General features: G+C 36.6%; 1 protein-coding gene across 1 annotated transcript in view; it reads left to right on the plus strand.

The window, feature by feature from the left end:
- UACA (uveal autoantigen with coiled-coil domains and ankyrin repeats) overlaps positions 1–26,762 on the plus strand; it is a 95,079-nt gene that overhangs the window by 14,773 nt on the left and 53,544 nt on the right. Inside the window, 1 exon segment of the mRNA XM_028506743.2 lies at positions 26,369–26,502. Coding sequence (XP_028362544.1) covers positions 26,369–26,502 — 134 coding nt within the window.

Here is a 26,762-nt window from a genome sequence, read left to right on the forward strand (position 1 = left end):
GAAGAAAAATTTTGAAATGAAAATGATTTGAAAATCTGTGATAACTGTCCTAGCAAGTAGAAGTTCTAGGACAGTTTGAGGGTGTTCAGTAAGTAAAATTTTAAACATCAATATCTTATGTATATTTGGTGGTTTTAGTTTTTGAGAACAATTTCTCCATTATTTTTATTTTAGCCAGTTGTCATTTGTCCTGTGAGCAGGACAAGTGAAAAGTGTATAGTAGGAATTAAAAAATTTCCACCATGATAGAATATTTCAAATAATTTATAAATAGGTTGCCCATCTAAATTTTTCTGCTCTTTGGATGGTAAAGTTCAGAAAAATGTCTATTTAAGATAGAACCAACCTTCTGGTCAAGATGGAGGTGTAGGTAAACATTATTTGCTTCCTAATACAACTACAGCAAAAATTAAAGCTAGACTACAGAACAGATATCACCCAGATGTGTCAGAAAATTGAACTATATGGAAGTCCAACAACCAAGGATTTGAAGAAGCCACATTCATCCAGACAGCTGGGAGGGGCAGAGATGCGGGGTGGCATGGAGAGGCATGGAGATGCTGAACAGGTAGCCACATTAATGTGAGGTGGATAAAAATCAGAAGGGATACCTTGGGAGTGAAGGATCCCAGCCCCAGATCAGACCACCCAGCCCAGGGTTCTAGCGCCAGGAAGATAAGTCTCCATAACTTCTGGCTGTAAAAGCTAGTAGGGGTTGGAGTGGTGGAAGAAACTGAAGGATTCTCAGGAGACTCCTCCTAAAGGGCCCACAATAGTTTTAGGACTTAGGCAGACCTGCTGCTTCTGGGATTCGTCACCAGGGCAATAGTTGGAAGGGCACCAGTGGCATTTGGGGAGAAAGTGAAGTGACTAGGAACAGGATGAGTGCTGGGAGACAGCTTCCTCTGGGCAAATCTCCAGAGGCCAGGCAGCAGCATTGTCCCCTCCCTGAGCCCTCCCCCACACGGAGCCCAGAGCTGTGACATGGGTTGCCCTGGCAATTACCTGAGGCTCTGTCCCATCCAACTTACAGGTGCACTTTTCGACAGTAGGCCACACTACTAAGATGGGGTCAGAGCAGGTCTACCTAACAAACAGAAACAAACACAGGGAATTGCCAGATTGAGGAAACAAATATGGCCCAAGTGAAAGAACAGAACTCCAGAAAAAGAACTAAATGAAATGGAGATAACTTATCAGATGCAGAGTTCAAAACACTGCTTATCAGAATGCTCAAAGGAATTATTTTATGCAACAGCATTAAAAAAAACCTAGGCAGAAAAGAAGGTTACATCAAGTGAAATATTGAATAATCTACAGGGAACTAACAATGGAGGGGATGAAACTGAGAGTCAAATCAACGATTTGGAGTATAAGAAATATGCATTCAATCAGAACAGCAAGAAGAAAAAAGAATTAAAAAAAAAAATAAGGACAGACTAAAGAGCCTCAGGGACATCTTCAAATGTACCAACATCAAATCATAGGGGTACCAGAAGGGGAAGGGGAAGACCAAGAAATTGAAAACTTATTTGAAAAAATAATGAAAGAAAACTTCCCTAATTTGCTGAAGGAAATAGACATACAAGTTCAGGAAGCACAGAGAATCCTACAGAAGTTGGACCTAAAGAGGACCACATCAAGACACATCATAATTAAAATGCCAAAGGTTAAAGATGAAGAGAGAATCTTAAAAGCAACAAGAGGAAAGCAGATATTTACCCACAAAGGAGTTCCCACAATACTATCAGCTGATTTCTCAAAGAAACCTTGCAGGTAAGAAGGGACTGGCAAGAAGTAATCGAAGTGATGAAAAGCAAGGACCTACAGCCTAGACTACTCTATCCAGCAAAGCTACCATTTAAAATCAAAGGGCTTCCCAGATGTGGTAAAACTAAAGGAGTTCGTTATCATCAAGCCATTATTATATGAAATGTTAAAGGGAATTCTATAAGAAAAAGATCAAAACTATGTACATTAAAATGGCAATAAATTCACAACTATCAACAACTGAATTAATAAAGCAAACTACCCACATTTTTTGGATTATAAGATGCACTCCCCCCCAAATTTGGCAGGGATAATGGTTGTTAATGCCATTGTTGAGTTCTGTGGCGTCTAGGTGCGTCTTATGGTCCAAAAAGTGCAGTAAGCAAACAAGCAGAACAGAAACAACCATAGATATGGAGATCACTTGGAAGGTTATCATCTGGGAGAGGGAGGAGGGGGAGAATTTGGGGGAAAGATGCAGGGATTAAGAAGTGCAAATTCCTAGGTACAAAACAGACGGGATGTTAAGAATAGTATAGGAAATGGAGAATCCAAAGAACTTATATGCATGACCCATGGACATGAACCAAGGGTGGGATTGCTGGAGGGAGTGGAGGTACTGAGCAGAGGGGGGCAAAAGGGGAAAAATTGGGACAACTCTAATAGCATAATCAATAAAATATATTTTAAAAAATAAAATAGAACCAACCAGAGTGCTTCATATTATTTCTATGTGATATCAGATAATTTTAAAGTGTCCTATTTGTTTTGATTATGTACATTTTCTAGTTTTATACAATAATCATTTAATAATAAAATAAAGGAAAAACTTTATAGATATTGTGCTTTGTTAAGTAATATATTTCTGATTTCTAGAAATATAAATCAAATATTTTTCTTTTATACATTACTTCCCCCCAAAAAATGTCAGGAAAGAGGAGGGAGACTTTCCTTTTTTACCCTTCTCTATACTGTTGGATCTTTCTAAAAACCATGCATATATATTCAATTCATAATCTAAAAAATGAAATTCAGTCCTTAAGCAAAAGCTGCCTGTTTTCCTAACCTTCTTCTATCTGAACCACAGCCTTATACTTAAAATGGAAGAAATTTGGAGTTTAAGATGGAAGCAAAAAGAACATTCACAGCCGAGTAGGAGAGTGGAAGGATGTAGATGGACGAGAGGTGAGCAGTGAGTTAGGCGGAGCACTGGTGGGCAGCTCTGCTTCTGAGCTCTTCATGAGGTTCCTACATCAGAATCCACTCCAGCGCCACCTGCTAGCTCCAGACTTTGTAGGGCTCAGCTCAACTGTGGTCCCATTACTTGATTTCTGTGAGATTTCCATAGTACCCCATTGTATAGCTTTATGATAAATGTTTTTTTAAGGCAACTCAAAGAATGCAAGTAAGGAAGTCTGACCAAAACAATATTCATTGTAGAAAATTTGAAACTATGAAGAATTGAAGTCTTCTGTAATCCCACATTCCATAAGTTGTCAACTTTTTATTTTCTCCCATTATTTTTCCAAATGTTTATTTCTTAAAATTGTCATGATTAATATTTGCATGCATTTTCATTGTACTGAGCTCTGTGATCTTATTTCTAGTTTAGATGAAAATTAAAGCTAAGTGAAAGGAGATTAATTGGAGAAACTATTTAGTGGGTATGTACTTTTAAAACTTAAATTTTGGAGAGATTCAATATTATGAAAAGAACAGCAAAGAATATGCTTCTGAGCTAGTGAGAAAATCAATGGTGTTTACACTTTGTATTTACAATTTCCTCTGTGCTGTTCATATATTACATATCTTGTAAAAGTTAGAGTTAAAAGTTTTCTTAGGGGAGATCCAATTCTCTGTTGCCAGGGAGAGGGCTTTTGTCACCTTGATAAATTCACTTCAGGCTTGTTTAAGATGAAACAGCCTTGATTGGATTCAAAGATGCTGAGTTACACTGAAAGTTCACTGAGGTATTAAATGTCATCTTATTAATGTATGATGAGGACTAAATAGCTGGCTTTTGGGCTGGATACTTCATCCAGTCTCTCCATACAGGGAAGCAGGTTTGTCAAGGAGCTAGCTTGATGGAGTTAGCATCAGATCAGTGGGAGTGAATAAAAGGACTCAGATGTTTCAAGGCATGGTGGTTTGATGACTTGGTGCCCCGATCCTCTTCCTTGGATTGTTCCTGTATGGTCAGTGTCAGAACTCCTGAAATGCACCTCTGCTCTCTTTCGGGAACAGCTCTAGGCACTTCACTCCTGGCTCCTACTTGGTGGTTAAATGATAAAGTAGGAAATATATTGTTTAGTCAGGTCACAGCCCATCTGACTCTGTGGACTGTGGTGGAATTTAAGAGATCTGTCACCAGAGATCCTCTCTAAGGTTGGAACGACATTGTAAAAATTGACAGATTTCCATTTCCATCAGGGAGGAGGATGTTTACCAGTTGTGGCTACTCCCTTGCACAAAGTTCCCTGTGGCAATGAAAATGACCCTGAGTTTCTTACATTACTGCCTCGTTCTTAGGAACCAGGAGGTCTGTGAACATTCTCCTTGGTCAAAAGGAAAACGCTAAGATTGATTTATCCATATTCACTATGGGAGTGGACACATATAATACTAAGTATTTCCCATTCCTGGACAGGATGATCCCCAAAAGGCTTGTTTCTATTCTATAGAAGATGTAGTTTAAAATTTAATTTCCAGCCCTGGCTGGCATAGCTCAGTGGGTAGAGCGCGGGCTGCGAACCAAAGTGTCGCAGGTTCAGTTCCCAGCCAGGGTACATGCCTGGGTTGCAAGGCCATAACCCCCAGCAACCGCACATTGATGTTTCTCTCTATCTCTCTCTCCCTCTCTCTCTCTCCCCCTCCCCCTTCCCTCTCTAAAAATAAATAAATAAAATCTAAAAAAAATTTAAAGTTACATATATTAAAAAAAATTTAATTTCCTTTAAAATAACAAAGGAAAAATAAAATTTTAATTTTTTAATGCAGCATGCAGCTTTTGGGGAAAATGACAGTTGCTTTTTTTAAATCATAGGATTTGCTACAAACCTGCCAATAACAATAAAAATCTATCAAAAGTCTTTAGATATCCTAGCAAATAAAGATTTGATTCTAAGAGATGTGTTGTAAAGTTTGGTGCTTTTTTTTTGGTTTGGTGTAAGTGAGTAGAGGAAAAGCTATTGAGGCCAAAATTTACTATGTACTTGGGAATGCTTACTATATAAAAATGAGTTTATGTTCTTCAAGTGCACATGCTTTAAGGCAATCATAGGTATGCTTTGGTTTAAAGAAATGCAGTTTGCATACTTCCCAAAGAAACCATGAGGCATACCTTTTAGCTGGTCATCATTAGCTCTGCTAATTTATTTACCACAGATGTCCTGGAAAAATAGAACTCTACTACAGTATAAAACACTCAGTGTCAGACAAATTTTTGTTTGAATATTTGTTACAAAACCAAACCACGCACACAATAAAATTTTTTAAAGTTTAAATCAGAAGTGTTAAGTGGACTGCCATATATTTAGGTTTCTGTCCTCTTAAGGGTGGTTTTTTTTTTTTTTGAAGAGCACAACTTTTTCAGTGAGTTAATGTTAAAGATATTTCTGTGTATGATTTTTTATCAGACTTTATGAACACCAGCTAGCCTAATAAAGAGTACAAAGCAAAATATTTGTAATGTTATTTTATACTTTATAGGCAACCTTGAAGTGAAGTAGTCATGTTTAGAAAGAATTCTTTAATTTCATATGTGTTAATTTCAGTTTGCTCAGCCACTGAACAGATGCTTAAGTGCCTACTCCATGCAGACAAGTGGCTAGATTATGAGGATACAGTGTTTTCAGTACTTCCCTGCGCTTGAGCAAATTGTGGACAGTCAAATGGAGGAGAGAGTATTACCATGCTAACACATTTAAAGATGAAGCTGCAGCTCTGTGTAATAAGATGTGCGAAGGGAAGAGATACCAGAATATATCATAGAGAAGGGCCGACTTGGTCTGGGAAGTCAGAGAACATTTCCCTGAAAAAATTGAGCTAAGTTCTAAAAAAAAGTTATTGTTAAGTAGCAAAGGGAAAGGCATGCTGTTCCTAGGCACCCTGTGAGGGAACTTGGTACTTTTGAAGAACTTCACTATGAAAAATGATTGGAGAGCTGGAGGGAGGGTGACCAACTTAAAGACAACACTTCAGAGGTCAGTAAGGGCTAGACTGTGAAGAATTTTGGAAGTCATATTAACAATCTTGATCTTGAGCAATAGGAAGTTATTAAAAGAGTATTAAGTACAGTGAGTTTATATTCTAGAAGTTAACCTATTTGAATTTAGTAGCTCTATAGTAATTCTTTAGTAGTTATGCTATCTAACCACAACTCAGCATCTTGGTAGGGGTTTATTTTGTACTTATTCTGTATTAGTGCTTTAGAGTATACCCAAGTATAAATACATTAACTCCACTCTTACAACTCGTGAGGAAGTTGAGATTAGCTTTATTTTACAGATAAGGAAAATGAAGCTCAGAAGGATTAAGTAATTTGACCCAGGTCCTTAGCAAATAAGTGATGAAGCTGGGAACTCAGTCCAGGTTTTTCTGATGCCAAATCCTTGCTGGCTAATAGGAATTCACTAAAGAATTGTCCACTGTACACTTTCTGGCAAAATTGTGCATCTTGTACAATTTTAGATGTACAATTTGTACCTAAAGATGTTTTTAGTGATAAATTAGTGCCTGAGTTTGGTTTTTCAAACCAAATTGAATTTTAAAAAAGCTTCTCTTAGTTACCAGCAGAGGGAGCCAGAAAAATTAATAAGATTTGGAATTTTCCAAGTTGGGAATCTTCTTTCTTAAGTAATTCTGTTGACCTCATGTTAAGCATAATCATGAAATGAAATATGTATGTACCCTGTAGTATGTTATTTTGATACAAAGTACATGTGTAACTAGGTGTTGAAAGAAGTCTAGAAAGACATGTAACAAAAGATGAAGTTACTGTTACCACTTAATGGTGGTCTTACAAGGTTGTCTTTTCCTACTTTTTTGAGTATTTGTTAGTCTTGTCTAATTTTTCTATTAATATTTATTATGTAATAATAATTTTTATTTGTAGTCTACATGAGCCATGTAAGGGCTAGTAAGTGGTTTATAAACTGTTTAAAATATTTGTTGTTATAGTCTAAAATGCATTAATATTAATAATTAATGCATCAGGAAATAACTAATTTTCTTAGGAAGTCTTTTTCATATTGACAAGGTAAATTTAGGTCATCACTTATCTGAATCTTTAAAATTCTCAATCAGTATAGTTGAAATTTAAGAACATTTAGAAATAAAATTGTTTTAGATTCTTGTTACATTAATAAGAACATTTTAGAGTATGAGAAAAATTCATTATGAACAATATATTTAATAGGATTCAGACTTAGAACTGAGTTCATGGTATCAGCGTGTTCTTGCATCTGTCTTGTAGAATTGGTAAATAGTATACAGTTAAATTATCACTTTTATAGAACTGTTACTAAATAATCTGTACTTTGGTTGATAGCATGATACAGAAAAACAGTTGAAAAATTAGTCTTCTTCAATTTAACTAGCTTTAGGGGAATGCAAATCAAAACTACAGTGAGGTAACACCTCACACCTGTTAGAATGGCTGTTATCAACAAGACAGTTAATAAGAAGTGTTGGAGAGGTGTGGAGAAAAAGAAGTCCTCATTTACTGCTGGTGGGAATGTAAACTGGTATAGCTACTTTGAGAAACAGCATGGAGGCTCCTCAAAAAATTGAGAATAGGGCTATCATATGACCCAGCAATCCCTCTTCTGGTTATCTACCTGAAAAATTTGAGAACATTTATTTGCAAAGATATATGCACCCTTATGTTCATTGCAGCATCATTCACAGTGGCCAAGACATGGACAGTCAAAGTGTATTGGAAGAGGACTAGATAAAGAAGATATGGCACATATTGTATACAAGGTCTGTCCAGAAAAAGTCTAGCCGTTGTTAATATAATGAGAATGGTTTGCCCAACATCAGTGTAACCTGGCAGCCAAGGAGAGTGGACTGGAATGCACATGGTTGAACAAGGAAACTAGTCAATGAGGGAGGTAGATGCTGGTGAGTGAGCATGTGTACTGTGTGGCCGTCACATTCAAAATGACTGAGTGAGAAGAGCAATGATCTGCATCCAATTTTGCATTAAGCTTGGACATTCTTCTGTGGAAACTATTCAGATGGTTCAGAAGGCCACAGCTATGGGCAACTGGTGATTGGCAGCTTCATCACAACAACATGGCTGCTCATGCATACGAGCTCTGACTGGGATGTGCCCTGACTTGGAATCGAACTGGTGACCTTTTGCTTTGTGGGACAGTGCCCAACCAACTAAGCCAGAGCAGTCAGGGCTCCACGTGTTTTTTTTTTTTTTTCTGAGACCCAGACTTAAGGAGCAGCCTTTATCTGGACCTGCTATTTGCATAATATTGAGGACTCAAGGCTGGCTGAAATTTGTGGTACCTCTGAAAGCTTCTCCTCAGGTGTGGAATGCTTCCTGACTTCCAAGGCATGCAACATGGCTAGGCTCAAAGTTAGTAAGGCACAGAGGGAAATACTCTTCACACTGGAGTATAGCCAAGTTATAAATCAGTGGGTGGGGATGTATAAACCTCTTCTGAGGATGGGGGTGGTAAATAGTGAACAATAGTATAATCTACCACAATCTGTCCTTTTGATCAAAACTATTAACTTTTTCTCCCTTCTGCATACAAAATGCATTTCCTCAAGGAAAATACCTCAAGAATTTCAGTCACAGGCTTAAAGTCTAGAACCTCATTAGAATTTCCACCTTTATACATGTAGATTTTCTGTGATCCAAAGACAAGTTATCTTATACCTTTCCTCTCTACAACATATAGTAATGGAGCAGAGATAGAATATCCACAGTAAAAGTGCCTGTTAAGAAAGGAGAAGGATGGAGGCACACAGCAATCACTGGTCCCTGGTACTTGTGAGAATCCTGCTGCGTAAATGTAATGAGGGTTCATTTTCTTGGCATTAGGGGGATGTTCCTTAATGAGGCCCTGGTTTTGCTCCTGTGTGTAACTCCCAGTCCATTGTGTTCTGTGGCTCTTGGTTGTGCCCTCCATGGCGTGTTTCCTATAATATATCATCCTTTTCCATATTTGAAAAGAGGATTGGAGGATATTCCCTTGGCTGAGGAATGAGGTTAAGGGTTGAGCAACTTTCCTGGCCTGCCTCTTGCCAGTAGAAATCTGGGGCCAAGGGTGATCTAGAAGAATAGCAGACCCTTAAGCTAGGGGTAGTTTTGGAAGTTGTCTTTTGTCTTTTATCTATCTGATGTCAGATCCACTTGCTAATAATTATATTCTCAACTCTCTGGGGTATGCATTTTTCTCTAGATTTGTATACAGTTATCTTGAGCTTGTTGGGCTTCTGTGGGACCACATCCTTAGTCTTTTCCTGTGGGGAATCCCCCTCCAAGTCATTTTGTTTCACCGGAAAGGGCTCAGTGGGTGAAGGGAAAACACTCGTTTCCTTTGCTCAGTACTCACTGAGTACTTTCGTACTGCAAGTGTGGGGGGTTGGTTTTCCACACCAAACAATTCTCTGTTGGCACAGACTGGGTGTTCTACAATTTAACTCAGTTCTGATGCTACCCAGAGTTAGCGCAGACACCATAGGTTCATAGCTCAGTCCCACAAGACTGCCTCTCTCCCACCTCAGACGCCACTCACAAGTCAGTCTTGGTATTTACCAAGTTATCTAATTTTTTTACACCTAACAGTTTTAGTTACCACTATAATATGTGGTTTACCATTTTTCCAATCTCTAATAACAGTTTCTTTGCTGTCTGCCAGCTGGCTCCAAAGCTTATATCACAAAAATTTTTTATTTTTGGAGGTGGTGGTTGTTAACATTGTCCTCCTCTTATGTACCAGTTTCTGTGGTGTTCAGCTTTGTTGTAGTAATTGCTTGTGAATTTCAGTGGCTTCTTAAAATAAGGAAGTTATATTTCCTGAAGCTCCCCTTCAGAACTGAGGGTGAAGGAACAGCCCTTCTATGAAGTATGCCAATCTCTTGATAAAGTACTGAAGCAAGAAAGACTGGCCCAAATTCAGATCGCTGCCACAAGTTTTTGCTCAGATGTGATGAACAATGTATCACATCTGCTCACATTCTGTCGGCCAAAGCATATCACAAGAGTGACCCCAAAATTGATAACTTAGGGATGCCCATTCTTTCCCTGTGAGATATACATGAGTCATGTGTTTACATATGGATATACGAGATCTGTCCAGAAAAAGTTCAGCCATTGTTAATATAATATGGTTTGCCTGACATAGATGTAACCTGGCAGCCAAGGAGGGTAGACTGGAATGCACATGCATGAACAATGATAACTTCACTGTACTGGAGAATCGGGGTGGTAGATGGCAGCTGAGTGAGCATGTGTACTGTGTGGCCTTCACATTCAAAATGACTGAGTGAGAAGAGCAATGAATCTGCATCAAAATTTGTGTTAAGCTTAGACATTCCTCCACAGAAACTATTTGGATGAATCAGAAGAGTGCAGCTATGTGCAACTGGTGATTGGCAGCTTCATCACAACAACATGGCTGCTCATGCATCACGCCTAGTGCAGAGGTTTTCAGCAAAACATCAAATCACCCAGGTGACTCAGCCCCTCTAAAGCCCAGATTTGGCATCCTGGAACTCCTGGCTTTTCCCAAAACTAAAATCACCTTTAAAAGGGAAGAGATTTCAGACAGGTGATGAGATTCAAGAGAACACGTTGGGGCAGCTGATGATGGTTGGGAGAACTGTGTGAGGTGCCCAGGTGCCAACTTTGAAGGAGACTGAGGCATCATTGTCCTATGTAGAGTGTTTCTTGTATCTTGTAGCTTCTCAGTAAATATCTCTATTTTTCATAGTGCATGGCTGGATACTTTCTGGGTAGACTGCACGGACACACACATACATATATTCATTATCTTGCAAGGAAGTGAGGGAATGAATAATGTCAAATAATAATACAGCCTACCACAACTTTCTCACATAGTTTCGGATAATGCATAAAAAAGTCAAAGTATATCCTTTTTAAATTTAAGGACATATTACATTAAAGTACATGTTAATAGGCCTATATAGCTGCACCTGTGAGAGAGATACATACTTTAAGGAATTGCTTACCATACGTATTTTGGGGCCTGGCAAACCTGAAATTTGTAAGGCAGATTGTTACAGTCATGAGGCAGAATTGTTTCTTCTTTGGGAAACTTCAGGTTTTGCTCTTCAAGTCTTCAAGTGATTTGATGAGTCCTACTCACTTTATCAAGGGTAATCTCCTTTATTTAAAGTCATATGATTTTAGATGTTAATCATATCTACAAAATGTTTTCATAGCAACATCTAGCTCATGTTTGACCAAAAAACTGGGTTCCATAGCTGAGCTAAGTTGACATAAAATTTCCCATCATGTATACATAGCATTATTTTGCAGATAGTAGGCTGTAAATACAGAGAGTACTTTCTAATAAGTGTCATAGTGAGGCAGAAAATTTGCTTGATCACAACTACTAAACTAGGTATATTTTGGCTGCAGATAATTAAGCACCTAAAACAAGGATTGGCAAACTATGACCCACTGCCTGTTTTTATAGATACAACTGTACTGCAACATAGCCTTGCTTACTTTTTATATTTTTTGTTTACAGCAGTTTTCATTCTACAATGGCAGAATAGTTACAACAGAGTTGAGTCGCTGAAATAGAGATCACATGACCTGCAAATCCTAAAATATTTATTTATCTAACTCTTTTCAGAGACTGTTTGCCAGCCCTTAAAGAATACATAGAAAAGGCACTTGTGGTTCTTACTCTGTCATCGTTCTGGCTTAGTGTTTCCATTTAAATATGAATGTATACTCATTAAATATTACAATAGCAATGTTTTATTGTTTAAAGCCGTAAATTGTATTAGATTCATAAAAATTAATAATGTCTTCATTTTTTTATTGCGTAGCTATTCAGATTTTCTTTTAGTCACGGTGCGTTCTGTTTTGGTGGATAAAATACTTTCCTTTTTTTAAAATTTTATTTTTAATTGTTCAAGTACAATTTTCTATCTTTTACTCCCATCCCAGCCCACCCACCCAGCCCTCCCCACCTTTCTCCCATTTCTATCCACCCCTAGTTTTTGTCCATGTGTCCTTTACACTTGTTCCTGTAAACTCTTCCCCTTTTCCCCTGAAATTCCCCTGAAATTCCCTCCCCTCTCCCTTCTGGACACTGTCAGCCTGTTGTCTATTTCATTGTCTTTGTGGTGGATAAAATATATATGAATATTATTAATTTTTAAATGAATACTTATATATCTTTGGGAATGAAGAGAGTACTTTTTTCTATAACGTTTTATCAGCTTTCACTTATTACAATTACAGATTTCAGTGTATGTGTCTATTGTCCTTTGAGGCAATAAAAAGTATATTTCACTTTTTAGATAATGAATAAAATATGTAAACTTATTCCTCAGTTTGATTGCTCTTGTATGTCTATAAAATTGAATTAGACTATAAAATGTATTTGTTTTCTAACCAAAGAATAAATTGCATGTTTAGTTAATGGAGGGAGTCTAGGCTGTGGATTCAGACAGTCCTGGGTTTTAATTTAGTGGCTTAAAACAACAGCTATTTTATTTGGTGCTACCTTCATGGGTTAGCAGTTTGGTCTGGGCTCTGCTGTTGGTTGTTCCTCTGGTCTTGTTTGAGGTTACTCCTATGTCTCTGTCAGCTGGTAGCTCCTCTAGGGTTGGGTGGTCTCAGGTGGCCACACTGTTATATCTGGCACTTTATGCTCGCTGGCGCAGCCTAGTGGCTGAGCTCTTTCTCTTTCAAGATCTCTAATGTCTAGTTAGCTAGCTTGTTCATGCTGTGCAACACCATCCCAAGAGGATGCTCACACCTATCCTCAGAAGTCGTACAAGAACACTTCTGTATTCTCTTTGTCAAAATAAGTTACAAGGCCATCCCAGATTTAACGGATGAGGAAATATATGCCGTCTTTTGATAGCAGGTGCGGCAGTCACATTGCAAAGTGATGGACTTACAGGAGTGAAAGGAATTAATAGCAGCTGTGCAGCGCACCTCCATAAATTGCTCAGTTTCTTTATGGCCCGTTGGAAAGTAGAAATAGCAATATGACTTAAAGAGTTCTTCTTATAGTTTAACAATTATGTATATAAAGTACTTCAAGGATTTCTTAATTCTGAAATTGAATTCTGATTTTAATTTCTGTTTGTTATATACTTAAGTAGCATAAGAGTATGAATTTTTCTTCTTATTAATTTGGCCAATTTTTCTTCTTATTAATTCTTGAAGAGTCTTTTGAGTTCTAGCAAACATATTTTTGTTTAGTTAGTTTTTTTCAAAGCCGAGAAAAAATAGAAAGTCAAAGGAACAAAAATATCTCTTACTTTTTTATTGTGGTCATTTATAAGCGTATCTGTTTTTGCATTGTCGGGAACATGGAAGGCTTCCTAAATCTGTTCTGTATTGAGGTATGTGTGTGTCAGACATTGGCAAAAATGTTTGTTAAAATTCATGAAAAGTATTCTGTTCGCTGGTGTATGATGTCGGGTGGGGTACAAATGTAACAGACCCGCCTTCATTTTTACCTTTGTATTTTAAAAATTTTACTGCTGACATTTAGGCATTTTAAGAACTCTAATTTGAATACCTTTTTTCTATAAAATAGTCTAAGGATAAAACTTGTATTTATTTTTTCCCAAATAACTGATTGCTTAATATTTTAAAAGGGATATTAAACGAAATGTTACTTATCCAGCCTGAGAGGGCTGTTGTGAGATACACATTATAATTTGTTGTGTTTAAGACCCATGTGTATATTCACTTTGGAATTTACTGCTGCTTCTAGCGAGGAAGGTGAAATTAGTAATATTACAAAAAAATGAGACATTAAAATTGGAGAGACCATTTCCTGTCTATATTTTTAATAAACTCTTTTGGTGTCTAGACAGATCTAATAAAGGAACAAATACCTGCACTAGGGAGGGCAGACAGTCTGGTATTCATACAACAGACTAGAATAGCAGCAGATTGGATGGCTAGGAAGTCTTAGTAAAACAGTGCTTTCTGAGTCTTTCCGACTCCACTTCTTTATGAAGTTTTTTTTTTTTTTCAGATTTCATAGCTACCTTCTGTCCTGAAGATGTTAGATTAATTATTTAAATCATCATCATCATCATCATCATCATTATTACCTTTTTGTCCTTGACATTTTTATAGAGAGAAATACAGTAAAATGGGATGAAGCCTTTTACTGTTTTGGTCAGAAAGATGATCGATGCAATATAATTTGCCCTTTCCTCTGTTTGTCCATTGGGTGCTAACTACATGCCTTCTGATCATAAAGTGGAAGGCTTGAGAGGTTAAGAGGAGTGGATGGGGCAAAATTAAAAAGGATAAGGAAAAAAACAGGGAAAAGTCAAATGTTGGTGAGAAAGAAGCTGGTTGAACAGCTTTTGTTTTCCTGGTTTATTGTAACATTTTTCTTTTTCTATTATGTAAGCTCAAATTTGCTGTTATATAAGAGGGAGGAATTAAATAACCTTTGGACTAAGTGGAACGGGGCAACTATTTCTAATTATCATCAATCCAGTGAACTGTTGAACAGTTCTTAATTGTGGAGCCTAATCTTCAAGGAATGTGTATGCTTGGTGAGCTTTGCTTTCTGCTCTTTGCTCAGTTTTCAATTGTGGTAGAGCTTGTCTCTTGTTTAATAATGGGGAATGTTGATAATTGTAGGGTACTGTAGAAGCCTGTTGTAATACTTTGTTTCGGTTAGGTGTTCAAGGAATTTGCCTAAATGTACATGGTGTTTAGTTTTTATTTAGGATTTTTTTCCCCTTGGAAAAGATTCATTCTTTTTCTTGAAGAGGCTTATCTTGAGGATGTAATTGGAAATTCTGTTCTTTTGGAGTGCTATTTTCTTTTAAGGTAGATTTTTAAGTGTAGTTCATTGCAAAGTTTGCTCAGGTTTTTAGGTCTGAGGAATGTGATGGAGATTATGATATATATTATGGTAAAATTAATTTTATAAATATTTCAAGGCAAGTTAAGATATAGTAGTTATTGTTCAATGTAAATTTTTAAAATATTTTATTTATTTATTTTTAGACAGAGGGGAAGAGAGGGAGAGAAACATCAATATTTGGTTGCTTCTTACACTCCCCATACCACCAGGGAACCTGGCCTGCAACCCAGGCGTGTGCCCCGACTGGGAATTGAACCAGTGACCCTTTGGTTCGCAGGTCAGTGCTCAATCCACTGAGCCACACCAGCTGGGGCTCAATGTAAATTTTTAGAAACAAAAGCAGTATAGTATGTTGGGATGAATACTTTTTTAGACTTAATTCTAAAGTGGCCAAAAAAACCTTATGAGGAAAAGCTGCCTTAGTTCCCGAAGAAGTACCTTTTGAAATGTTTTTATGAGAAAACCGGGAAATCCCACAGTTTAGTGCCAGCCTCTCCACACCCTCATCATATTTTGTGGTCCTTCAGACTCCTTATGTGTCAGCTGTACTGACCTTCTCTCAAACATGCCAGCCTCCTTTCACTAGTTCCCTCTGTAAATTTTCACTGGCTGGCTCTTCCTTTTTATTCAAATACAGTGATCAGTATCACTCTCTTAGAACTTTCCAGGTTATCCAACCTAACAGTTTATCCCCAGTCTTCCCACAACGTCTCCCCTAGTCTCACCTGATAGTTTTTCTTAGTCTTTACCCTATCATTTCCCCATCAGAACACCAAATTCCATTATGTTTGTATATGGCCTTGATGGTGGTGATGGTTTCACTGGTATGTACTCATCCCCAAACTCATTGTATCAATGTAAGTACAGCTTTTTACATGTCAAACCCATCTCAGTGAAGTTGTTTATGAAAAGAGACTTTGGCTGTCTTGTTCATAACTGTATCCCCAGTGACATACAAGATACATAGTAGGTGCTTCATAAAAGTTTGCATATGCAAATGTGTAAGTTTTCATTCTTTTTTTTTCTTTTGATGTAAAGGACATCTGTTTATGGTGTTTAAATATTTTAAAGATATGTGCATTTTTAGTAAAGATTTATTTTCAGATGATTAGAAAAATGGAAATATCTTGATTAGTGGGAAACAGCTTAATTAGTGCAAGGCACTGGACAAGAAATCATAACAACAGCATTCTCTAATTATTCTGCCACTAACTCTAATTGCCTTATAGTGGACCAAGTTCCATAATCTCCTAGCGACTAAGTTTCTGCCTATAGTGCATGAGAAATGGTGTTAATGTTTCGTGTGATAGTGGGGCAACACTGTTCAGAGACTGTAGACCCTGTTAAGCAATTACTCTTTATCCTGCAAGAAAAACTACCAAAAGATTTTAAGTGAGGTGGGACAGGAGCGAGTGGTAGTAGTGGCGGTGTGATTGCTTTCCCATTTTGGACAAATCACTCTGGCTGCTTTGTGGAGAACATAGGGCAAGGGGCTGGAAGGTATATGGACAGGAACTTCAGTAGATTAATGCAGCCATCCTGATGAGGGATGGTGCTCACTTGAAACAGAGTAATGTTGGTGGGGGTGGAGCTGAGCAGATGGATTTGAGTAATAATGGGGAGGTAGAATCACCAGGACTCAGTGATAGAAGACCAAGAAGACTGATTTCCAGGTTTCTGTCTTGTACAACTGGATGGATCATGGTGTCATTTGCTATGTTGGTGAAACTTGGAAAAGGATCAGATTTCAGGAGGAAGAACATGTTTTTGTTTTGGGACATGATGATACTTTTAGGACACTAAAGAAGTATTGTCAATTAGGCAATTGAACACATGGGCCTGGACCTTAGAGAAGTCTGGGTTGCAGACATATGTGAGTCATTCGTGTATAGATTTTTAATGGACATGCATGAACATGAATGTGAAGTGCTTTGTAAATCATAAAGGGCTGCAGCTTGTGTTTGTAGTTTCATAATTTTTGGTGCTATTTCAAACTTGGCGATTTTCTACTCATCTCTTAGTAGATGTTTTACTCATTTTTTTCTATAAAACTTTTCTGATTTTCTCTTTTTTGAACTACTTCCATCCCTTACATGTAATGATCATGGTATTATCGCAGTGTATTATGATTATGTGCATGTTTGTGTACATCTGTCTGTCTTTTTAAACTGCAAGCTCAGTTGGAAGAAGGTGGCTGGGTTTTATTCCTGTGAGCTGCCTTAGGCCAGGTCTCATGTCTGCTTTGTTTCCTGTGGTATATCCACACCCAACATGTGATACCCAACATGTGACACACCCATACCAAAAGATTGTGCATATATGAATGTTGAGCGAAATATTTCTATCCCTTTACACATAGATGTTCAGTGAATTTTTATACTTATTGAACAAATTTTCCAATTGTCTTGCTGTTGTTTATTACTTATTTTATTAACATTATGTAAAAGACAAAGGTCTCTTGCTGCTTCTCTTTAGCTATATTAGGGGTCTTTTATCTTGGTGTTCATTCATGGACTTTATTTTTGAGAGAGATTACTGAACACCCTAAAAATAAATGCAAATTTGTCATATTTGTACTCATATATAATTTTAAAAAGAGGGTCCATTGTTTTCATCAGATTCTTGATGGGGCCCATGGTACCAAAATTATGAAGATCTGTGAGTCAGATACTTTTGTTCAGCATGATTCCTTTTGGTTTTAAACAGTTTTCTGTGAAATTTTTGCTGTCATCTTGTGTGCGCGTGTATATATACATATATATATATAGATAGATAGATAGATAATGTATCAAAAGTTGACTTTGGGCTAAAACTGGTTATCAAATCATTTTAGCTGTGATCTGTTGAGTCCATCCTTTAAACATAGTATTTTATATGTATTTGCATGTATTTTTAAAGTCTGCATGTTTTTTGCATCAATAAATTTCTCCTCAGGAGACCTAATCTAAATATTGAATAAGTGAAGCAACTGTTGGACTCATTTAGGTTTAAAAAAAAATCTTGATTAGACCTTTTAACAGAAAAGAGATTAGAGGTTAATATACAAAATTTTTAATAATAGTCTTCTGCATGGTGGAACTATATAGTTCATCTCTTTTCATGTATAAATTTAAATATATTGCAGTTTTTCTGCACTGAACGTGAATTACTTTTGAATTATTTAAATTTCCTTTTTTCTGAAAAAGTTATGAATTTACAATTGATGTTAATATGAGTTATCACTGTTAAATTTTTTAAGTATTTCCTTTATGTTGATTTAGTGTTTAAAGTTAACATCCAGTTAGGTCTCTACCTAGTGAAATAATTACTTTATGTTAGAATGTTATATTTATTCTCTAGAAAAATCTGTATTTTGACTCTTTTTTAAAGAAATATTTTATTTATTTATTAGAGTGATGGGAAGGGAGGGAGAAAGAAAGGAAGAGAGAAAGAGAGGGAGAGAAACACTGATATATGAGAGAAACATCAATTGGTTGCTTCTCGCATGTCCCCAACTGGGGGCCCAGCCAGTTGGGGTGCAGCGCACCACCCAGGCATGTGCTCTGCTTGGGAAATGAACCAGCAGCCTTTCAGTTTGCAGGCCGGTGCTCAGCTCACTTGAGCCACATCAACTAGGGCTGTATTTTGAGTCTTACCAAAGGTACTTTGGCTTGCTGCATTCTGAGTTTGATGAATATCTCCTTTTCAAACTAATGCAATGCCCTAGTATAGAAGTATATTCATTATAATAAATAGTCTACATTAATGCTCCTTAAAAATCTTACTGCTTCTTTTTAGAATGCTTTCACTAGCTACCATGGGCTTATCTTACAAGTACATGATTATGGACTCACCAAGATATGTTGAAATGTCATTAGCTTCATTCCAGTCCAGAGAGAATTGAGCACATCCTGTTGCATTTCCTGCTATATAAATGAGTCAGTGACGGGCCTTGGTGATAAGTATGTAATGTAGTTTAACATTTTTTACATCAACCAGATTTATTGGACCATGTATCAAAAGTGCATGAAATATACAGAAGGGGAGAGAGTAATTTAGTAAATGATCCCTGATGAACCTGTAACTCAGCTTTAACAATTATTAACCTATGGCTAACCTTATTTCATGTATACCCTGACCTACTTGATTGTGTTTAAAAATTGTTAACTCATATTAATTATGCTAACGATACTATGAGAGATTATATTTCTTTTGTTTCATTATTTTTTAAAGGATTTTATTTACTCATTCTTAGAGAGAGGGGAAAGGGAGAAAGGGAGAGAACCATCAGTGTGCAAGAGAAACATCAATTGGTTGTCTCTCGCACACCCCCAACTAGGGACCTGGCTTGCAACTCAGGTGTTTGTCCTGACTGGGAATTGAACCAGTGACCTTTTGGTTCACAGGTCAGTGATCAACCCACTGAGCTACTCCAGCTAGGACTCATTATTTTTATTTTTAATTGTGGCAAAAACATACAGTTTACCATTTTAACCATCTTTAGTTGTATAGTTCAGTAGTGTTAACTACAACATGTTCATATTGTGTAGTTGATCACCAGGTTTTTTTGATCTTGCAAACCTGAAATGCTATACCCATTAAACAACAACTCACCATTTCCCTCTTACCCGAGCACCTGGTAACCACCATTCTCCCTTTTGTTTCTATGAATTTGACATTCAGATACATCATATAGGTGGAATCATATACTATTTGTGATTTTGGGACTAGTGTATTTCATTGTCCTCAACATACATTCATGTTGTAGCACATAACAGAATTTCCGTTCTTTTTTTTATATATATAGCTCAATACTATTCCATTAGATGTATATACCACATTTTGTTTATCTCGTCATCCATCAGCTGACACTTAGATTGCTGCCAGTTCTTGGTTATTGTAAATATGTTGCTGTGGACCTGAGTATGCAAGTGCCTGTTTAAGACCCTGCTTTCAGTTCTTTCAGATATATACCCCAAAGAGGGATGGCTGGATCATATGATGATTCTATTTTTAACTTTTTAAGGAACTACCATCCTGTTTTTTATAGTAGCTGTACCATATTTTATTCCTGCCAACAGTGAACAAGGGTTCCAATTTTCTCCACATCCTTGGCAACCCTTACTATTTTCTGTTTTTGTTTTTTTTTTTGTTATAGTAGCCATCCTAATGAGTGTGAAGTGATAACTTGTTATGATTTTGATTTGCACTTTTCTTAAAATTAATGATGTTAATCATCTTTTTATATGCTTGTTGGCCACTTGGATGTCATCTTTGAAGAAATGTCTATTCAAGGCCTTTGTCCATTTTTAAATTGGGTTGTTTCTCTGTTATTCAGTTGTTAGAGTCCTTTATATATTCTGCATACTAGCCCTTATGTAATGGGAGAGGTATTTTCTCCCATTACATAAGTTGCCTTTTCACTATGTTAATTACATCTTTTGATTACCTTGATGATGTTCCATGTGTCCATTTTTGCTTTTGCTTTTGGCGTTACATCTAAGAAATCACTGTCAAATCCAATGTCATGAAGCTTTTCCCTATATTTTCTTTTAGGAGTTTTATAATTGGATCTTAAATTTAGGTCTTGCCCTGGCTGGTGTAGCTCAGTGGATTGAGTTCTGGCCTGTGAAGCAAAGGGTCGCTGGTTTGATTCCCAATCAGGACACATGCCTGGGTTGCAGGTCAGGTCCCCTGTGGGGGGCATGTGAGAGGTAACCACACATTGATGTTTCTCTTCCTCTCTTTCTTCCTTCCTTCTCCTCTGTCTAAAAATAAATAAATAAAATCTTTAAAACAAAGGAAATAAAATCAGTTTAAAAAATAATGAATTTAGGTCTTTAATTATTTTGAATTATTTTGTGTATGGTGTAAGACAACTTCACTCTTTTGTGTGTGACTATACAGTTTCCCAGCACCATATGTTGAAGCGACTGTCCTTCCCCCATTGAGTGGCCTTAGCACTTTGTTGAAGATCATTTGACCATATATATGAGGGTTTATCTTTGGGCTCTCTATTTTTTTTCACAGATCCGTGTGGCTTCTTTATGCTAGTGCCACACTGTTTTAATTACTATGCTTTTGTAAGATGTTTTGAAATCAAGAAGTGATTTTGGCCCTGGCTGGTGTAGCTCAGTGGATTGGGTGTGGGCTGTGAACCAAAGCATCGCAGGTTCGATTCCCAGTCAGGGCACATGCCTGGGTTGCAGGCCACAGCCCCCAGCAACCGCACATTGATGTTTCTCTCTCTCTCTCTTTCTCCCTCCCTTCCCTCTCTAAAAATAAATAAATAAAATCTTTAAAAAAAAAGTGATTTTGAAGTCATTCAACTTTGCTTTTGTTTTTCTAGGGTATTTGGCTGTTTGGATCCCCTTGAGATTCAATATGAATTTTAGGATAGATTTTTCTATTTCAGCAAAAAAATGAAAATTGGAATTTTGATAGGGACTGTGTTGAATCTATGTGATCACTTTAGGTAGTATTGAAATATTAACAATATTAAGTCTGCCAATTTATGAATATAATGTCTTTTCATTTATTTGTGTCTTTTCTAATTTCTTTCAACAATGTTTTTTAGTTTTGGTGTACAGCCTTTCATCTTCTTGGTTAGTTGTATTCCCAATTATATTTTTTTGATGCTACTGTAAGTTAAATTGTTTTCTTAATTTTGTTTTTGGAGTATTTATTATAAGCACATGGAAACAGTTGATTTTTGTGAGTTGACTTTGTGTGCTACAACTTTGCTGAATTCATTTATTTGTTCTAACAGTTTTTTTTCTTGTGGAATTTTTAGGGTTTTCTGTATACACATAAGATCAGATCATTCACAAACAGATAGTTTTACTTTGGATGCCTTTATTTACTTTTCTTGCCTAATTGCTCAGGTTAGGACTTCCAATACTATGTTGAATAAAAGAAGTGAGAGTCAAGCTTCCTTGCCTTGTTTCTGACCTTAGAGAAAAAATTCCAGTTTCTCACTATTGAACATGATTTTAGCTGTGTGCTTCTCATATATGGCATTCATTTTGTTGAGATAATTTTCTTCTATTTCTTGTTTGTTGAGTGTTTTTTTTTTTGTTAAATCTTGTATAATACTTTTCCTGTATTAATTGAGATAATTATATGATTTTCATCCTTAATTCTGTTAGTGTGGTATATTGCATTGCGATTTTCATATGTAAATAAAATCTCATTTGGTCATGGTGTATAATGCTTTTAATGTGCTGTTGAATTCATTATTTTGAAGCAAGAATTAGACATGGGCAGTGAGCTAATGAACAGGCAAACATATGCTACAATGGCAGATACTGGTAAGTATTATGAAGAAAAGTAAAGCAGTGCAGGAAGATAAAGAGTGGCAGGGGTAGAATGGGCCGGGACTGTTTTGATACAGACTTGAGAAGCCTTCTGAGGAAGTGACGTTTGGGAAGAGCCTGAATGAAGGTGAAGGAAGAACCTCACGGGTACTGGAGACAGCAAAGGTGGGAGTTTACCTAGAGTTTTTGGGACATATCTGGGAAGGAGGTGGTGAGAGTAGGAGTAGGAGATTAAGTCACAGAGGCTGGGGAGGTCAGGACATCTGCAGTATAGGAGGGCATGAAAATTGTCGCCTTAGCACCGACAGCTCCTTATATGGTTTTGAATACTTGTTACAGGTTTCCCCTTTTCTTGTTTCCTTTGCCGTTGCTGTCCTATTTGTAGAAAGAATGTGCTTGCTTTGTTAAGCGAAGGACAGAGCCTGAGTTCTATTCCAGATTTCCTTTGAAGAAGGGTGAAACACAGTGGGTGGAGTCTCTGGGTCCAGCCAAGAATTCATCGTGATGTCTAATGGGATTTGAGAAAAAAAATCATTGTTTCAGAAATAATACATTATGTGTATGACCTTATATGTATTTTATAATTAGAATATATACCCAATATTTTAAATTTAAATAGTGTGAAATGGATTTCTTGATGAAGTTTATAGCAGTTTGAACTGGCAGCAGGATCTCTAGCATAGCAGTTAGCTTCTTCCTGTACTGTTGTGTTGGAAAGTTTTGCATTCCTGTGAAACATTTTTCCAAAATCTGTCTTTTTGGAGGAAGTATAAATTATTCTCATGTGTTGTGGCAATTAAAAGGTAAAAACACCCTGGAGCTTGCAGATGTTTGTTCCAGTCCCTGATAATATAAGGAATGTTGGTACGAGTATTCTAAACATCATTGAGAATGTGGAGGAGTTATCTGCTTTGTCTCCAAGTGGAGTTTTATTTACAGTCCAGCTCAGTGTTTAATATACATTGGTCTCTTTTACTGTTTAATCAGTTTGTTTTTTAATCCTTGAATCCCGATAATTTGATTTTCTACTGATAAAATATTTACTTGTCATAGCAGGCAGGATGCTAAACTTGGAAATTAAGAGTACTGAGTTAAATATAAAATTTGTTGAAGCATATTCATCATAATGCAGTCTATTTAATGTCTTGGCAGCACCTCTGGCTCTTCTCATTTAACGTGTCAGGAGACAGACTGGCAGCAGTTGTAAACTGAACCTGGTTGTGTGTGGGAGACTGATGGGCTAGGAAGGAAAATGGAGAAAATTTGAAAGTGTTACCGTGTGTGTGTTTTCTTAAATTAAAGTGTGACACATTTGCTTAAAATAGAATTTTATATTCTGTGTATCAGGGCTATTATAAGTTCACTATGGATGGTCCTAAGGCTGAAGCTGGTTTTAAATATTATTTTGTGGAATAACCAAATTTGACTCTTAAAAATATTGCCATAATGTCACACACATTGTTGTTTTGATACAATAAGCATATTTTATAATATGTTTGAATCATTGGTCCCCCAGTAGACCTGAAATGTATTACTCAGAGGAGAAGCATGCATTTACAGTATATTCTTAGCTGCTGCTTTCTGTCACTCAGCTGTCAAGTCCTATGGAATCTGAAATAGAACCTGACCAATGGGAGACAGCCTCCACACTGTTTACCGATGATTAGGATGTGGACTGTTTTATCATGCACCACAGCGTCGGTGCTGCAGTTTTGAGGCAGCAGGATGCAGAGTGCACTTCAAATTTTCCACCGGAGTCCCTGAAAGGGAACAGCTTTGAAAGACAGCCTCTGAAGAATAAGAAATAGGAGGAGTTACGGTACCTGACTTGGGGCTGCTCTTATTCAAGTTCTGCTCAGCAAAGAAGATAGTTTTGAAGCATTATGAAGGCGGAGAAGGATCCTGAAGATGAAGAAAATATTGTTAGAGATCCAAGCTAAGTACAGCACGGCATGAGGAGTGTAGAGCAGGAAGAGTGGTAAAGAGAGGGGCGAGGCACTGCTTAGGAGTTTGCAGGCTTGCTTTGTGAGCCACGGAGATTTGTAACTTAATGCGAAGTAGTTTAGTGTTAGCAAAAGAAACTAAATCCTGTCTATGATGAACTGCTGGTTTTCTTGTGCTCCTAAGAACAGAGTAGGTATCCGTGCCATCCAGTCTAACAAGATTTCTCTTTTAGGCTTTCTGAATTGTATTTGTTTAAAGCGTACTACTGTTTTATTAACTTTGGTTTCTTTGTCTTACGATATTGTTTTTGATTTATCCGATTAACAGATTGGTGTTAATATTAGAAAACAAAATTTCTTCTTTCTTTTTCTAGGTTTAAAAAGCTTATGACAGAATCTTAATAATTCAGCTGTATTTCTGTTAACGGACAGTGGAGCAGTGTGGAAAACCTGCTTGGTAGAGTAGAAGTGAAAACCACGTGATAATAAGAGACTACAATCGCCTTTAATTATCTTTTAAACAGACTTACTTTTGGATTTTACCTTTTTTAGTGTTTTAAATAGCTTCTTTCTCCCCCAGCAAATTTACTTGGATATAAAGTTAAGATCGTTTTAACTGCAAAAATAAGTTAATCAATTTAGATCTAGTATTTGTGTGACTTAATCCCTTAGGCATTTGAAAAGTCTCCTAAACCTGCATCTCCGACCACTCTCTAAGTTGCTAAACCCTTTGTTTTGCTTTAAAGCTAAAGAAAGGGGGTACCTAACATGTAGTTTAGACTGAGCCAATAAGCAGGCTGTCTCTACTCATGGTTGTCAGTTTGAATTGTTGACGTTAGAAGGAAGGGGGTTATCTCCAAATTTGATGACTTTAGAGACAACAATTCTGAAGCCTGTGTAGATACTTGAACTAGATTCCACTGAAATACTACATTTTAGCAGTGGGTCAAAATTTTAATGTAGTCATCTTTTTTCATATTGAATTTTCATATTTATTTTTTACTTCAAGTATTTAATAAATACATTGCTTATATAGCTAGAAAATTGGTGATTTTTTTCTTTTGGTTTGGAGGGGATAGTATATAAAATAATCATACTGGTCAAACATTTAGAAGATATGCTTCATATAAGTGATTCATTTTCCCCCCAGAAATTTGTTATGGTATTTGTGAACATAGGAATTGCTTTGTCAGTTAATTCAAAATTATGTACATCTTTTTTTGCTCTAGAAATAATACTGGACTTAACACAAAATTTAGCAATAAGCTTACTATATAATATTTTAAAAGGCTAAAATAATATATATTTTAGTTCTGGGTTCTACATTTCTGCTTTAAGATCCAAGGTTTGGCTTCAGAATATTGAGACTGTATTTTCTCCATTCAAAACTAAAGATAGCCTTGATACAGTTAAAACATACTTTAAAAATTGCCTTTGCTCTTTTAAATACATGTGCACTGAGCTTTTGTTAAAATTAAAAGTCTTTTTAATAAAAACAATATATGTTGAATGTAAAAATGAAAAATGAACGTCACTTACAGTCCTGTTATCTTAGGATTTTTAAGTAGTTAATACTTCAGAGTCCTTTTTAAAATGTTTTCTCTGTAGAAGTTTCTTTTTATCCTAATATACATATAATGAATTGCTTTCTCTATTTAGGGGTGTGTGTGTGTGTGTGTGTGTGTTAGTGTGTGTGATTTGCCTCCATAAGTATATTTCCAACCGCAGGAGAGAGCAGTTTTTAAAAAATGTGTGCAGAATTCCACTGCATCTAAAGGTGTTTAGAGATATGTAACCAGAGCCAAGTCTCAAAGCATGAGTTAGAGGATGGGAGAAGCACACTGATTTTGGAAATCATGAGAAGTTATGGTTGGGCTTGGCCACTTCAATCATTTAATGTTTTGGAGCCTTGACTTTTCTCATCTGTTAATTGGGGATAATAATTTTAGCGTACTAGGGTTGTTTGAGTAATTCATGCCTGGCACAGGGTAGGTGTTCAACAATTATTAATTTACTTTCTTTGTTCTGAAAGCAAAGAAAACAGAGCAGAGAACATGAGAAGCATGCTTTTTCTCAAAAGTACGATTTGAAATATTTCCTGCATATCATGTGTTTTTGAAAGGTTCTCTTTGTGAAATTAGCACAACAGGAAGAAGGAAATTTGGGATGTAATTGGAAATGGAATGATATGGTATGCAATAATGTTTTTCCTTTCTTCTTTAGAAAGTCTTTGCTAGTATAGTATATATAATATGCCATGTTTACTTTTTTTCCACTTTTGTAGCATGCTGCAGATTGGAACAAATATGATGACCGATTGATGAAAGCAGCAGAAAGGGGAGATGTAGAAAAAGTGTCCTCAATCCTTGCCAAAAAAGGGGTCAATCCAGGCAAGCTAGATGTGGAAGGCAGATCTGCGTAAGTATTACTGATGATATCCTAGGGGGAATTTGGGAAGACCCTTGGGATACAAATGTAGCTTGTGAATTGTGCTTATCATCTTTTTAAATGAAAAATCTTTATCAAAACTCAAATTTAAAATGTTTCAAACATCACTTTTAAACATTCTGGACCAATAACTGTTCCTAACTTGAAAGATTTCCAAGCTAGAGAATGTTCAAGTACCAGCAGTGATCTAGTTCTTCATGTCCTATGGCATGCCACAGCCTGCGTTATTT

The sequence above is a fragment of the Phyllostomus discolor genome, chromosome 1, assembly GCF_004126475.2.
Source record: "Phyllostomus discolor isolate MPI-MPIP mPhyDis1 chromosome 1, mPhyDis1.pri.v3, whole genome shotgun sequence".
Classification (NCBI taxonomy): Eukaryota; Metazoa; Chordata; class Mammalia; order Chiroptera; family Phyllostomidae; genus Phyllostomus; species Phyllostomus discolor.